Source organism: Physcomitrium patens, chromosome 6 (assembly GCF_059467195.1).
Source record: "Physcomitrium patens ecotype Gransden chromosome 6, ASM5946719v1, whole genome shotgun sequence".
In the NCBI taxonomy this organism is placed as follows: Eukaryota; Viridiplantae; Streptophyta; class Bryopsida; order Funariales; family Funariaceae; genus Physcomitrium; species Physcomitrium patens.
The window spans coordinates 13,679,970-13,693,551 of record NC_143415.1 but is presented as its reverse complement, the minus strand read 5'-3'; the positions used below and the strand labels follow the sequence as shown (position 1 = coordinate 13,693,551).

Genomic DNA, 13,582 nt, shown 5'->3' with positions numbered 1-13,582 from the left:
CAACACCCTCAGCCATGTCACGTTATCTGATAACCGTTTAAACCTGGAAATTCTCAGTTAATATTATTGCACCTTCAAGCTCAACGATTACGCATCAATCCAACCCCAGTGGTAGAGGTGCTACTACCACCTCGCTTTTGACGACATTGATGAGCCAACCCCATTCCCGTCGTTAAGAAAGGGAAGGTTGAGGTGTTCATTTTTAAAATCTCTTTTCAAAACTTTGCTTGCATTTGGCCACGACAACCAAGACAAGCAACTCTATGTAGCAACAACGGGAATTAATCCTCAAAGTTGGAGATGACCAAAACAGACTTACTAATTCATTCCACAACTCTGTCTGCTGCATTGACTCGATGACCAATACTACCCGTTTAATTCTATCAAAGCAAGGAGCGATTTCTGAATTGCCCTTTCAACTAGTCCTTTCTGCTCTTTAGTGTGAAGATCGCCAAATCCTGTTGCGGGTGATGCAGACGCAGGCCTCCCTGCATACTTGATGTCTTCAAGTTTTCCCCTGCACGCCGATTTCATGGCTGCTCCTAAACGAGGAAACACGAACAGAAATGGACCCATGTTCATCGGCTCCTCTTGACACCACACAATTTCAGCCTCTGGTGATAGAATACACCGGATCATGATAATTAGACTCAGGTGCAGGGCGTGTGTGGTTTGAATAAAAATTTGTAATGAAAAATAACCTACAAGAAGAAAAAGAAAACTGTACAGACGAGTACATGGTACTTACTAGGATATCGCTTGAGTTCTCGTAGTACGAGGTCAAAGGGAAAAGGGCATATTTGCTCAACTCTGCATATTGCAACGTCCTTCGCTGCAGCTCTTTCTCTTTCTTCGTCGAGTTCATAATAGATCTGACGCCACAAGTTTCATCAATTGTTAGAATCTGATCCACCTAAGAAACTCAAAGATATTAGCTGAGAATTGTCAATTTGACTATGTTTATTAAAACAATATGGTTGTAGCTATCAGGATTTTCTAGATACTGATGCTCGAAAAGTTCGGAGTAAAAATTCTGATTAAGTGGATCACAAGCATTGGGAGAATGCTATAGACATACAAAGACATTATCCCAGGAAAAATTCACATTATCGAGGAAATTCATACCTTTCCAGTGCAAAAGATTACACGTCGAATACCATCTTCTTCTTCTTTGTGGCCGCCAACATCTCTAATAAGACGTTGAAAACCATTACCTCCTGTTTCATCAAACTCCGATAAACTGGAACGACATTTTTGATGTCTTAACAAATTTTTGGGAGACATAATAATCATTGGCTTTCGAAAGTCACGGTGAACCTATTTTGTAGCAGGAAATCATAACAAATGAGTACTACAGCTTACATTGAACCTCACACAGTACCTCCACATGCGAATACAATCCAGTACATTGAATGAATGTTAAGTGAAATATAAAACTCACCTGTCGACGAAGTACATGGAAGTAGTTGGCAGGTGTGGTGACATTTACAACTTGCCAGTTGATTTCTTGAGATTGTTTCGTGGAGTCAGCTTCCAATACTGGGAACTTGAACGGATTGTCGTCACACATCTAGTTTTACATAATACTTGTAAGTAATTAATCTGTGCGTGTCCTTCTAGATGACAATATGAGGAAGAAGATAGTAAGCATTGAACTGAGATTCTGAACCAGAGTTATCCCACATAAATGGGGTGTAACATTCGCATGAAGTTTCATGATATGTCCATCATATTAATCTAACACTAAATGACACAAGCCAGAAAGAATTCACCAGTATGCACATCTTCATCCCTTAAGATGATAATGAAGAAAGCAGCACTACGTACCTGAAGGTATCGCTCCAAACGAGCGCTTGAATGCTCAGGACCTTGACCATCGTATCCATGTGGGAGCAACACAGTCAATCCAGTTTGGCGTAACCACTTGGATTCACCACTAGAGACAAACTGATCAAAGATGACTTGTGCAGTATTGGAGAAGTCGCCGAACTGGGCTTCCCAACAAACCAAGGAGTTGGGATTTTCCATCGAATACCCCAATTCAAATCCCAACACTCCAAATTCTGACAAAGAGCTGTCACAACCCAACGTAAGATTCGAGAAGCCTTGCGGCGAGAAAATAAATAGTTTGAACCAATGTACGAGACTTTAGCAAGTCACTGCACAATAGATTATGTGGTGCCAAAACATATCTCGTACCTGTTCGAAACGGTGAAGTAATCAGGCGGCTGGCTTTTCAGAACATGATCCAGTGGGCAATATACTTGTCCATTTTTCTGGTCATGGACCTTGGCATGGCGGTGACTAAAAGTCCCTCTTTCAACATCTTGTCCACTGAGACGAACATGGTTGCCTTCTACCAAAAGAGTTCCGAAGGCAAGTGCTTCACCGGTTGCCCAATCTACCCCTTCACCCTTTTCGACCATTTGAGCTCTTTGCTCGTAGATTCGCTTGATTGCTTTATGTGGATTAAATGTGGCTGGAAGCAGAGTGATGTTCTTTCCAACTTCTTTCAATATTGCTTGTTTCACACTGTCAAGATTAGTAAATGAATATCCTGATTAGTTAATTGTATTGTCTAATGATATCTCTTAAATTGGTTTAAATGTATCATTTGTGAATTAAAAACACGGCACGCGATTAGTTGTCACGTTTGCAAATCGCAATGATGCGTATTACCCTGTATTTCGTAGTTTTGACAACTGTTCTGGACCTTTGAATCCTGCCCAAAACGCTGCAAGCCAATCGCGTTTTTTTGGAACATAGTTTTTGCTACTCTCAAATTCAGAATTTAATATTCCAATTACTTTGGCCTTCATTTTTTCTATCTCGCCGTTGGCTAAAAGTCCATTTTCAATAAGTTTCTTCTCATATATAGCAAGTGAGTTTGGATGGCTTTTTATTACCTGAAGCAAGGAATGTTCATGCGAAAAGTTCAAATATGGCTGAACCAACACATTGTGACCTTATCACAACAACTTCCAAAATCCAGTATGCACAAGATAAACAAAGATATGGTTGAAGAAATGAGGGTCTCACATGGTACATAGTAGGCTGTGTAAACAATGGCTCATCAATCTCATTATGTCCAAATCTGCAGTACCCCAAAAATACCAAAACAAAAAAAAAGAAAAAATAAAGCACAAAAAACGAATATAGAAAATAAATAAAAGATAAAAAATAAAAAATCATTAGCTTGAAATATGAGGAACAGTTCTACAGGTGAGAGCAGTCATAAGAATGTATTGACGGATAAAAGACTCCTAGTGCACCTGGAAAATGACATGTAATTTACCTTCGATAGCACACGATGTCCACAACTACATCAGAAAGGAAGTGACAGCGCCATTTAGCAGCCAAGTCACAAACGCGTGTGACGGCTTCCACATCATCCCCATTTACATGGAATATTGGGGCGCACAGTGCTTTCGCTACATCAGTGCAGTAAGGTGAGGAGCGACTGAACTTGGGGTCTGTTGTGAAGGCAACCTGAAACATAAACACGAGAAAACAAGAGAACTGTCAAGAGGCAAGTCTGGAATGTTCTGATATTACAGAGTTGTAGCCTACATTGCAAAACTCGTTTCCAATGCAAAAGAATTGGAATGAAGAGAGTGCGAAAAAACCGTTATTACAGACCTGGTTGTTGACAACGATGTGGATGCTGCCACCCGTTGTATAGTTGGGGAGGTCACTCAGGTGCAGGGTTTCATACACGACTCCCTGGCCAGAGAAGCTGCCATCACCATGCAAAATTACCGCCATATTCTTAAGCCGCTGTTTGTCTTGACCGTAGTACTGCTTAGCACGTGTCTTGCCAATTACTACCGGTGCTACAGCCTCCAAATGGCTAGGGTTGGCCACTAAGGACAAATGGATGTTCTTGCCACTCCGGGTGGGCCGGTCATAAGATGTGCCCAAGTGATACTTCACATCACCACTGCCTGTGTAGCTCCCATCCTCTCCCACCGGTTTGATGCCTCCACTAAACTCGCTGAAAATATGCCGCAGTGGCTTTCGTACTACGTTTCCCAGCACATTCAATCGCCCACGGTGGGGCATCCCAATAACAATACTCTCCACTCCACAATCTGCTGCAGTATCGATCATCTCCTGCGAATGTATACGTCTCGTTAGTAAAATGGAGGAACTGCTTGAGCAAAGTATCATCCTCGAGAGAAAAATTAACTAGTATACATACGTTTCAGTAGGGTTACACGTTACTATTCAAAAGGTGATTACACATATTCATACCTTCATTCCGGGGATCAGAGTCTCGCATCCCTCTAGCCCAAATCGCTTTGCTGCTGTCCACTTCTGAGCTATAAAGCTTTCAAAATGGGTCCCCCACATCAACCGGTCAAAAATCTCCGCACATTGAGCAGGAGTGTACGAAACATTCTGTTAACACTTCAGAAATATTAGAACGGCTATATCGTCAACAAGCTTAAATTCATGCAGTTTCAAGAAACTCCACTGTATCAAAGTCTACATGCAAGACAATGCACGGTGGCAAAACCTCAATACTAAAGGTTAATATGATCAGGAGATGATTACGCGTGAAAATAGGTCAATTTAGGTGATGCTAACGATTTGTTTGATTTTCAGCTCCAAAGGCTAAATTGAATCAGTCACCTGATTTTCAATCTTGTCTCTGAGCCAGTTGCACTTATCCCGGTCTTGTATGTGCATGTATTCGTAGCCTATGGTTCCACAATAAACATTCTCCAGCCGTGAAATGATGTTTTTTAATGTCTGGGGTTGATTTCCACCCAATAACCCAGCCATTGTTTCAACACCAACGTTGAACTCTCGGTCCATATCAGATTCAGAGAATCCGTAGCTGCCAGGGTCTAGCTCAGCAGGTGCAGCTTTGGTATCCAAATTCAATGGGTCTAGTTTGCATTTCATATGGCCACTAACTTGGTAAGCTCTAACTAACATCGCAATCCGCAAACCATCCTGGGGGTAAAGCAGGGTTGAAAAGTGAGGAAGTATAATGAAGGGCTTAATCCAAAATTTCATGAACAGAGCTAAGAAGTAAGGCATTCTCCACTACAGAATGATACACAAATTGAGCGATGGAAGCATTTAGAAATCTAGCCACCTCTTAGACAACCGCGGATCGTAACAAAATCATGATGTCTTTTGTAGAAAAGCACATGCAGTTCCAGGAGACAGAATGGACGTGATTAGAGTTCACAGAGATCCTCAGTTCAATCTTCTGTACCAGATACCTGAGTAGCATGGCCTGCTGAAGTCACTTCAGACGAAGCTCGCCCTTTTCCTCCACTCGACCCAGTGAAATTTTTGAAAAAGATTTGCCAAGACACGTCCACACTCTGAGGATCAGCTTCCCACTGCCGCTGATGTTCCTCCAAGAAATTACCACTGGTACCATCAATAAAATTATCCTTCAATTTCGAGAGAGGAACGGCTTTGGGCTGATTGAACCTCATATTGCTCCCATGCAAGGAACGCAGTGCACTTCCACGAAAACCCTCTACGAATTTGCGGCTTCGGGAGAAGATGTCAAAGCTGCGGGGATAGAGCTGAAAGCTGCTTCGTGCCTCATTAAGACTTACAGAGCTCCCACGGAATTCGCGTAAAGACCCTACATTGAATTGTCGCCGGCTTTTAATGCTTCTCGGTAAGGAATTTACGCCTTGAGCTAAGTGTCGTATATGATTAGGCACCAAAGGCCAAGGAGCCAGTAATAAACGTTGCCATTTTTCACCGACAACAAATTGCACACCCACCGTTCCATGATTCCCGTGACAAAAAACAATCTTATCGCAAATGCACTTCCTTATCTGAGTCTGAGACTCCAGCCACAAAGAAATTTTGCCTGGCATCTCTGCTTACATACTAGTATCTTGCAATTGCTGCTTAACCTAGCATTTAACAGAAAATTTTGGAACAATCATAACGCTCGTGCAATATTTTTTGTACGCATCGGTTGATCTGTAGATAAATGTATTGATAATTTCACAAGTTTTCGCATTTCTAAGGATCCCGGCAACGGTCTACGAACAACAGCTAGTGCAAAATAAGAAAATCTGTTTGTTGAATCGCAAATTAGAAGTTAAAGAGATGAAACGAAGCAACCCCTAATTGGCACCAGCAACTGAATCTTCACACTGTCGGATGGTCCAACGTGAAATTGAACACCTAATCCAGAACGAAGGTGTGACGTTCGATTCCCTATACTATGCCATGAATCAGGCTTATTATAACTGAACGATCCTCACTATCTTCATCACACAACTCAACTCAAACTCCAAGTACTCAGCAGTTGGCTTCCAAGAGAACGAAGCATGCATTTCATCATAATGTCCCAAATGGGCCACTGGATGCAATAAAGTGTATAGGCAACCAACAGCGGTTCCAAACGTGTACGAATCACTGCTAGTCCCCGCTGAAACACTGGATGAGATCACTTCCAGTTTCATGTTCAATCCTGAGCGCATGATGAGAAACGGATGTTCTAGTGAGGAAGTAAATTGCAACCACCGTGGCTGTGGCGATCTGTGTCTCCCTGTTCTTGCGGAAGGTTTAAGACTGACCTGCAGAGTCTCAATTCAATAAGCATCCAGTTACCACAGCGCTGTCTGGGAACTCATCTGCGTGTAACGTAATTCCTATTCCCATCATTTTAGGCAACTCCATCAAGTCACCATTCCAGTTATTTCGCAGGTTCATAAGACCAGTTCAGCATGTGCAGAAGACGTTCCTAATTTTCTGTTCATTAGTCATAAATTACGTATGTCGACGGGGTTTGACCAGATTCTCGAATCCCTAAAGATTTGCAGTTCTAAGCTCCAGACACCCACGTTCCCTTTAGAACTATCGAAGTTTATTCTTCACCATCGCAAAAATGTGCATGCTGTGTGCATGTTGTGAAATATTTGGGCGTTTCAATCCCAATATGTGCGCGTTTCATGTTGCCACGGTATGAAAGGGTGTGCCTGTATGTGTGGGTCACGGTTAAACAGCTCAAAGCGTCGCCATGTAGACTATCCGACTGTGCAGGAGGGACCCTGCAAGCGTCACAATGCAATCTTTTCTCACGGCTGTGTGCCGTCGATTCCTTGTCACACTGCCTTCGGTGTAATCTCTTGCCACTGTTCTTGCCCGAGGTTTAATCAGCGGTTTCCTTCCCGTCTGGTGTGTCGAAGGAGATTGCATCTCGCTTCCTTCGCCCATTCCGGCATACGAATTGCAGTTGAATGTGCTTGATTCCGTGGACAAAGAGACTCCCCAGTTTCCAATTCTTGTTATGCATGCACCTCAAACATTTTCGTCAGTGTGTTGGTCTGGGCTTGAGGTATATGTCTGTTGGAAGAACTCCTATTACTTGACTGCATGTTTGTTGCGAGTTTGGATTTGAATGAGGAGGTTATAATGGTGATTGATACCTCCAATTGACAAGCAGCAGTGAGAAGGATGTTGAGGGCTTTCCAGCCCTGAAAGTTTGCTCCGCAATAATTCCAAGGTTCCGATGATTGCAGAAGTGTCAAAACAGCTACGCGGAATCTCTGCAATCTCATGCTAATAAATTTGTACTTCGACAATCCCTTCCTCTGCTGGAAAACGGAAACGAAAGAGGAAGAACAAGCAGCTTGTGAGGAAGGCAGACAGCCCAACCATCGAAAGTAATCATGCACGAGCCAGGGCAAGACCTAAAACTGTAAAACGACTAATCCAATTTTGTGTGTGGCCTGATCTTTTGTTGTAGAATCCAATTTTGGTAAGAGCTAGATGTGAGTGCTTTGTAGTGTTTTGAAATGTTGGTAAATGAGCAGTGAGATGCTCCTAGAGGACGACCCTCCAGTTCCTGAGCCTCCCCCGCATGTTAAGTACATGAGCGGTTCAAGCAGAGGGAAAGATGCCTCAGACAAGGAAGAGATGCAGGTTGATGAGGGGAGAGTGAGTGATGGCTCTGTGGATATCCGCGGTCACCCTTGCGTGAAGTCAAAATCTGGAAACTGGAAGGCCTGTAGCTTAATCTTCGGTATGCTTCTTTAACATTCCAAATTTCACTCCTCTGTTTTTGGCTTCAATCGCGTCTATTGTCGTGGTGCCTCTAATAATGAGACGCACCCGATTGCTTCTCCATTGTAGGGTGTGAGGTGTGCGAGAGGGTGGCATTCTACGCCATCTCCTCGAATCTGGTCATATATCTCACGACGGTGCTTCATGAAGATGTATCTACGTCCGCGAAGAATGTGAACAATTGGGGGGGCACGACATTCATGACGCCTTTGCTGGGCGCATTCGTGGGCGATGCATTTCTCGGTCGGTACTGGACAATCACAGTCTCCTCTGTGTGCTACATTGTGGTACACTCCCTCTGCCCTGTGCATGTTCTCATGCAATTGTTTGAAGAAACCTTAAACCCACGTGCACTCGGCTTTAGTGAACCTGCACCATTTGAGCAGTGGCATAAATACTCAAACCTTGCTCGTGGGAGTTATGAGCTATATAACCTAATCTGCTGCTCTCTGCGAATGTCCCCTTTGCAGTCATTGGTGTGTGTCACAATGTCGGTGTCACTCCCAGCCCTTAAACCTCCCGTGTGCAACGTTGCCATGCTCTCCTCGGTCACCGGTTGCCAGAAAGCCTCAACCAGCCAGATATGCTTCTTCTACTTCTCTCTGTACCTAATGGCTTTGGGCGCCGGGGGTATAAAATCCTGCGTCACCGCATTTGCGGGTGACCAGTTCGATAACAACGATCCGAAAGAGGCGAGGCGCAGGATGTCCTTTCCGAATTGGTGGTTTGTGAGCATCAGCTTTGGCACGATGCTCTCGGTTAGTATTCTTGTTTACGTGCAAGACAATGTGGGCTGGGCATGGGGCTATGGTGTTCCCACGGCCATCACAGGGCTAGCCACTCTCGCATTCCTTATGGGCACTCCCCTGTACAGACACCAAATCCCCTCCGGCAGCCCTCTGACCCGAGTGGCCCAAGTGTTGTGTGCAGCGGTGAGGAAATGGAACATCCCCGTTCCAACCAACCCTGAATTCTTGTATGAAGTTGATGATGCCTCTTCTTTTCGGAGGAGACTTCCCCATACTTCAAGCTTGCAGTAAGTCATCGTATTTCTGCTATGTGATCATCTTAATCCTTTTGCTGTGGTTGATTGCTTTCAGTTTGCCTCCTACTTTGCGCAAATATCTTGAAGAGCGTCGTCGTACTCGGCATGACCCATTTGCACCCGACAGAGGATTTTGTAGTGATAGCCGCGCGTAATGCCTTCTGTGTCTGCACATCCATGCATCATAGGTAATGATACTGTGATCGACTTCTTTTCATACATCTTTTTTTGCTGTCCATTGACAAGGGAATTCAAGAATCCGAGTAGACCGGCGACCACCTTGCAGCTTGCCATAGTCATCACCACTTCAATTTCGAGTGTAGGATTCCCTTTAAAGAACTCTGTAATTTTCACTGGTAGATTAATGAAACGGTACTAATGTCTGCTACAGTTTTCTGGACAAAGCAGCTGTGAAACCAAGCGATGAGGGCAGCATGCACAAGGTGGACGGTAGGCAAAGCCCCTGGGAGGTGTGCACAGTCACTCAAGTGGAGGAGGTGAAGCTACTAGTCCGAATGCTTCCCATCTGGTGGACAAATCTCATGTTCTCCGCCGTATTTGCCCAAGTCGGTACACTCTTTCTAAACCAAGGAAGCACCATGGACCGTCACATGGGGCCCAATTTTGAGATTCCTGCAGCTTCTATGCCGCTCTTCATCACGGCCACTATTTGCATTTTTCTTCCCCTTTATGACAAGTATTTCGTTCCCTTTGTTCGCGGCTTCACGGGCGATATTCGGGGACTGACTTTACTGCAGCGCATCGGAGTGGGACAAATCCTTTCAAGCCTGTCTATTGCAGTAGCTGCAGCCGTGGAAATGCGGCGTCTCAAAGTGGTAGCTGACTCCGGAAGCATGGATTTTGGCCAAGTGCCTATATCCATCTTCTGGCTGCTTCCACAGTATGTACTCACAGGCATCTGTGAAGTGTTCATCAGTGTTGGTCAGATGGAGTTCTTTCTGGACCAAGCTCCTGATTCGATGAGAAGCCTTGGCAATGCGTTGTATCTCAGCACTGTTGCGGTGGGAAGTTTTGTAAGTAGTGTCTTGGTGTCAATTGTCACTCGTATCACGTATGATTCAAATGGTGGTTGGATCGGTAACAACCTCAATCGGAGCCACATGGATTATTTTTATTGGCTTCTGGCTATTCTCAGCTTTGCCAATACCTTGGCTTTTGTGTGGTGCGCTCGGTTGTATACTTACAAATCTATGCATGTCAGGCCACGAATGGTTGAGCGAAGTCATTCGTAGAGTTAGCAGTGGGGGTGGGATCCTGTCCACAAAAGAAATTTTGTAGTAGAGCTCAAATCCATCATCACCTGCATATGCAAATGATTTTGCAACATTGAATTTTTTTAGAGAGGTTTCTTTACAATTTGTTTAATACACAAATAAAAACATTTTCTGTAAGATTTTTTTTTTCTTTTCTTAGGTTGTTGTTTCCCCATAGGCCATTTCCTAGATAGCAGGTAGCAAATGAAACTCTCTATTCTGAACATTTCTTTCCTACAGATTTAGTTTTTGTAAAATTTATTAATTTAAAGTTGTTAAATCTACATATAATAAATTAAATGATCAAATAAATTTATCTCATTTGGTTTTTATCTCAACCTAGAATACAAGTAAATTCTTTTTGAACACTTCTATGTTTTTTATTGATAACTCATGTGCTCAAAACACCATAAATTTTTTTTATCTAAAAGTAACATTGTTGGTATTATTTGATAAAAAATGTATGAGGATTATGAAAATTTTTGAATTTAAAAAAAAATATCAAATAATAATATTACTAAATCAGAATAATAAAAACATCTAAAAAACTAAATAAAATACCTAAGCTTAAATAGATTTTTTGAATATAAATTATAGACAAAAAACCATTAACTATTCATATTCTTATCTACAAAAGTGAAGAAATAATATTTATGTAATAATACATAATAGTGTAAAGAATTTGAAAGTAAAAAATTTTAGATAAAATTTTAAAGTTATATCTTATTATAACGTGTAGTTTTAGATAAGCATTTTGATTCAAGACAAGCTTTGAAATAGTAGTTGTCAATAAAAAAAACATAGTAGTTATCAATAAAAAAAAACATACTACTAGTTTTTGAACACTACTATGTTTTTTTATTGATAACTATTTTACAATAAATGTTATTTTAGGACCTAAACATCATAAAGCTTATGCTTTGTTCAATTCAAGAGCTTTAGCATGTTTTTTAATTGAAGAATTTGCTAAAAAATATAGCATATCTTTAGTGGAGAAAACTAAACTTATTCACATAGAAGTTATAGATGATAGTCCATTATCTTCAGAAGATGTTACTTATGAAATCCTTCCTATAGAAGTAACAGGTAATATTCATAGTAGCTTTATAATATATAATATCATTAGATCTCTTTCTAATCTAATCATTTTAGGTTTATCATGGCTAAAAAAATATAATTCAAAAATAAATTGAATTTCTTGAAGTCTTAACTTTTTTGAAAGTATAATTGAGATTATAGTTGATCAAGTAAAAAGTCATAAGCCTAGTATATTAAACTTGTAGGTGCAAGAACTTTCTTACATACTGCAAAAGAAGGACTACTTTATGTCATTTATATTGCACTTTTTTTTAATGGTGAGAAGATTTCAAGTAGCATTCTAAGCTAATATCAAGATTTTTAACATATATATGAAAAAAAAAATATAGAAACTCTATCGAAATATTCTGTCAAGGACAAGAACTCGATGAAAAAACAGTTCAGACAAGTAAGCCTTCACTCAAAGAAAAGTAACAAAATATGAATAATAAGTATGTATATTGAAAAGAGAAACTAAAATGGCTATTGCCAAAAGACAAGAAAACTAGAGACCCTTGAAACTAGACTAGAAGCAAGAAAGGAGTTGACAAGAGTGAAGAAGCCTTCACTCTTGTCTCTATATATACTATCTAACTAGGGGCTACGTGGTGACGTTCTATAGGACCTCCAATATGTGTTGACTTTGTAGGACACATGCCTTGACTTACAAGGCAAGTTTTTCTACGTGTGGACCACATAGTTAGCTTGATCTTCAAGCTAACAACATGTGTGGCACATGGCCAACTTGTTGACCACGTTTTTAATCCAAAAAGTCAATTAAAGACACCTATGAAGTCAAAGCAGCGTCTAGGAAGTTTCTAGGAAGCTTCTATATTAAATATTATAGAATTAACTTACTTTTATATACTTTTACTTACTTCTACCTATTTCTATATGTAATTATTAGCTTACATGATTATGGCCGTGACATTACCCCCCCTTCTAGAGACGAGTTCCACGAGGAGCAGTCATCATATGTTGAAGAAATCTATGATGCGACGAATTGTATTCGCCACATACTCTGATCTCTGTTCTCTTCGAAGATGATTGATAGGGCCTCTCAACCATCGGTAGTGTCCCATACCAGGGTGGGAAGACTACCCAGTTATTTGATCATTGTTGAGGCCTTCGTAACTTCCATCGAATAGAATATTTGGAACACCATCAGGAGTTGTTCCTACCTCTAGCAACATCACCAAACATCGAGAGTCCCTTCCCAAATCGTGATACCAAACGTGTTGTATCTCACCATCTATTCGAGGTAGAACATGTCGTTCTTGAAGATCTTCATCTCGATTGCGTCGTCTTGAAGGTTGTGACAATCGTAATGTCTCGTCCGGTAAGTCAGCAAACGAAGGTTCTTGAGTTGAATCCGCTGGTTGTTGGCTCTCCATCTAATTAGCGTCACAAATACAAAGAAGTTACAAACAAGGATAGGAAATTGAATGTTATCTTGCTTCAATCTTGTCTCTTTAATAAGAGAGATTTTCATCTTGGTTTTGATGGATGTCGTTGATGAAAAACTTTGACTTTAGCTGATGCATTTGCTAGATTCCTGGATGGCTCTCATGTGCATTCACTAATATCATATCCGCGCCAATGAACAAGATATTCCAGCTTATTTCGGAGCCGCCTTAAGTCTAATATCTCTTCCACCTCAAATTCTTCATTATTATCTACTTCTATAGGAGGCGGTGGTATTTGTCTTCTTCCTTGTATATCCACTGTCTTATATGGTTCAAAAAGAGACACGTAGAATACAGGATGGATCTTCATTGACTCCGGTAGATGTAACCGATATGCAACTGGGTTGATCTATTCAGAAACAAAAAAACGGCCAAGCCTACGATAGTCCAACTTGTCACAAGGTCGAGTAGTGTTGATATTGCGACGAAGTAGCCATACCTTATCACCGACATTGAGTTGTAGTTGCTCCTTACGATATAGATCTGCGTTTATCTTTTGTCGTTCTTGAGCTTCCTTCAATTGCGTCTTCATTATTGCATGTAACTTTGACAACCGATTTGCCATATCTTCTGCTGCAGGATTATCAACTTTTGAAAAATCAAAAGTATCAAGTCGTGGATGATAGCCATAATTGACAAAGAAAGATGTTTGTTGCGTGGAAGAA

The 13,582-nt window shown here is 41.3% G+C and overlaps 2 protein-coding genes across 9 annotated transcripts; one reads left to right on the top strand and one right to left on the bottom strand.

Moving 5' to 3' along the window:
- Positions 1 to 36: 36 nt before the first annotated feature.
- Positions 37 to 6,350, bottom strand: LOC112283553 (uncharacterized). Of its 4 annotated transcripts, none has more exons than XR_002970138.3 (13): positions 5,238 to 6,350; positions 4,636 to 4,962; positions 4,255 to 4,401; positions 3,640 to 4,113; positions 3,296 to 3,489; positions 3,040 to 3,094; positions 2,680 to 2,906; positions 2,200 to 2,532; positions 1,828 to 2,074; positions 1,442 to 1,570; positions 1,126 to 1,240; positions 749 to 872; positions 37 to 614 (listed from the first exon to the last, which is right to left on the bottom strand). XR_002970138.3 is itself a non-coding variant. In XM_024522379.3 (13 exons), exons 1-13 carry the CDS (start codon positions 5,853 to 5,855, stop codon positions 367 to 369), a joined length of 3,315 nt encoding a protein of 1,104 aa, XP_024378147.1. In that variant the 5' UTR covers positions 5,856 to 6,350; the 3' UTR covers positions 37 to 366. The 4 variants fall into 4 exon arrangements, 1 of the variants encoding a protein (XP_024378147.1); XR_016503393.1 differs by having other exon boundaries at positions 1,126 to 1,217; XR_002970137.3 differs by having other exon boundaries at positions 1,126 to 1,189.
- Positions 6,351 to 6,811: 461 nt separating this feature from the next.
- On the top strand, positions 6,812 to 10,695 carry LOC112283554 (protein NRT1/ PTR FAMILY 8.1). 5 transcript variants are annotated; one of them, XM_073534918.2, is made up of 7 exons: positions 6,965 to 7,327; positions 7,512 to 7,690; positions 7,806 to 8,014; positions 8,125 to 8,342; positions 8,526 to 9,091; positions 9,492 to 9,666; positions 9,859 to 10,695. In XM_073534918.2, exons 2-7 carry the CDS (start codon positions 7,662 to 7,664, stop codon positions 10,351 to 10,353), a joined length of 1,692 nt encoding a protein of 563 aa, XP_073391019.1. In that variant the 5' UTR covers positions 6,965 to 7,327; positions 7,512 to 7,661; the 3' UTR covers positions 10,354 to 10,695. The 5 variants fall into 5 exon arrangements, with proteins under 5 accessions (XP_073391017.1, XP_073391019.1, XP_073391018.1 ...); XM_073534916.1 differs by lacking the exon at positions 6,965 to 7,327 and adding an exon at positions 6,812 to 6,952 and having other exon boundaries at positions 9,492 to 10,695; XM_073534917.2 differs by having other exon boundaries at positions 6,966 to 7,327; positions 7,512 to 7,675; positions 9,492 to 10,695.
- Positions 10,696 to 13,582: the final 2,887 nt, after the last annotated feature.

What these genes read in the sequence shown, in the direction of transcription:
- LOC112283554 (XM_073534916.1), top strand. Translation starts at nt 7,662, where the DNA reads ATGCACGAGCCAGGGCAAGACCTAAAACT. An exon ending in CCAGGGCAAGACCTAAAACT is followed by an intron (nt 7,691 to 7,805) that starts GTAAAACGACTA and finishes GTAAATGAGCAG; the next exon opens with TGAGATGCTCCTAGAGGACG. An exon ending in CCCCATACTTCAAGCTTGCA is followed by an intron (nt 9,092 to 9,491) that starts GTAAGTCATCGT and finishes TGTCTGCTACAG; the next exon opens with TTTTCTGGACAAAGCAGCTG.
- LOC112283553 (XM_024522379.3), bottom strand. Translation starts at nt 5,855, where the DNA reads ATGCCAGGCAAAATTTCTTTGTGGCTGGAGTCTCAGACTCAGATAAGG. An exon ending in GACATCGTGTGCTATCGAAG is followed by an intron (nt 3,095 to 3,295) that starts GTAAATTACATG and finishes GGGGTACTGCAG; the next exon opens with ATTTGGACATAATGAGATTG. An exon ending in GTTTGGAGCGATACCTTCAG is followed by an intron (nt 1,571 to 1,827) that starts GTACGTAGTGCT and finishes ATGTAAAACTAG; the next exon opens with ATGTGTGACGACAATCCGTT.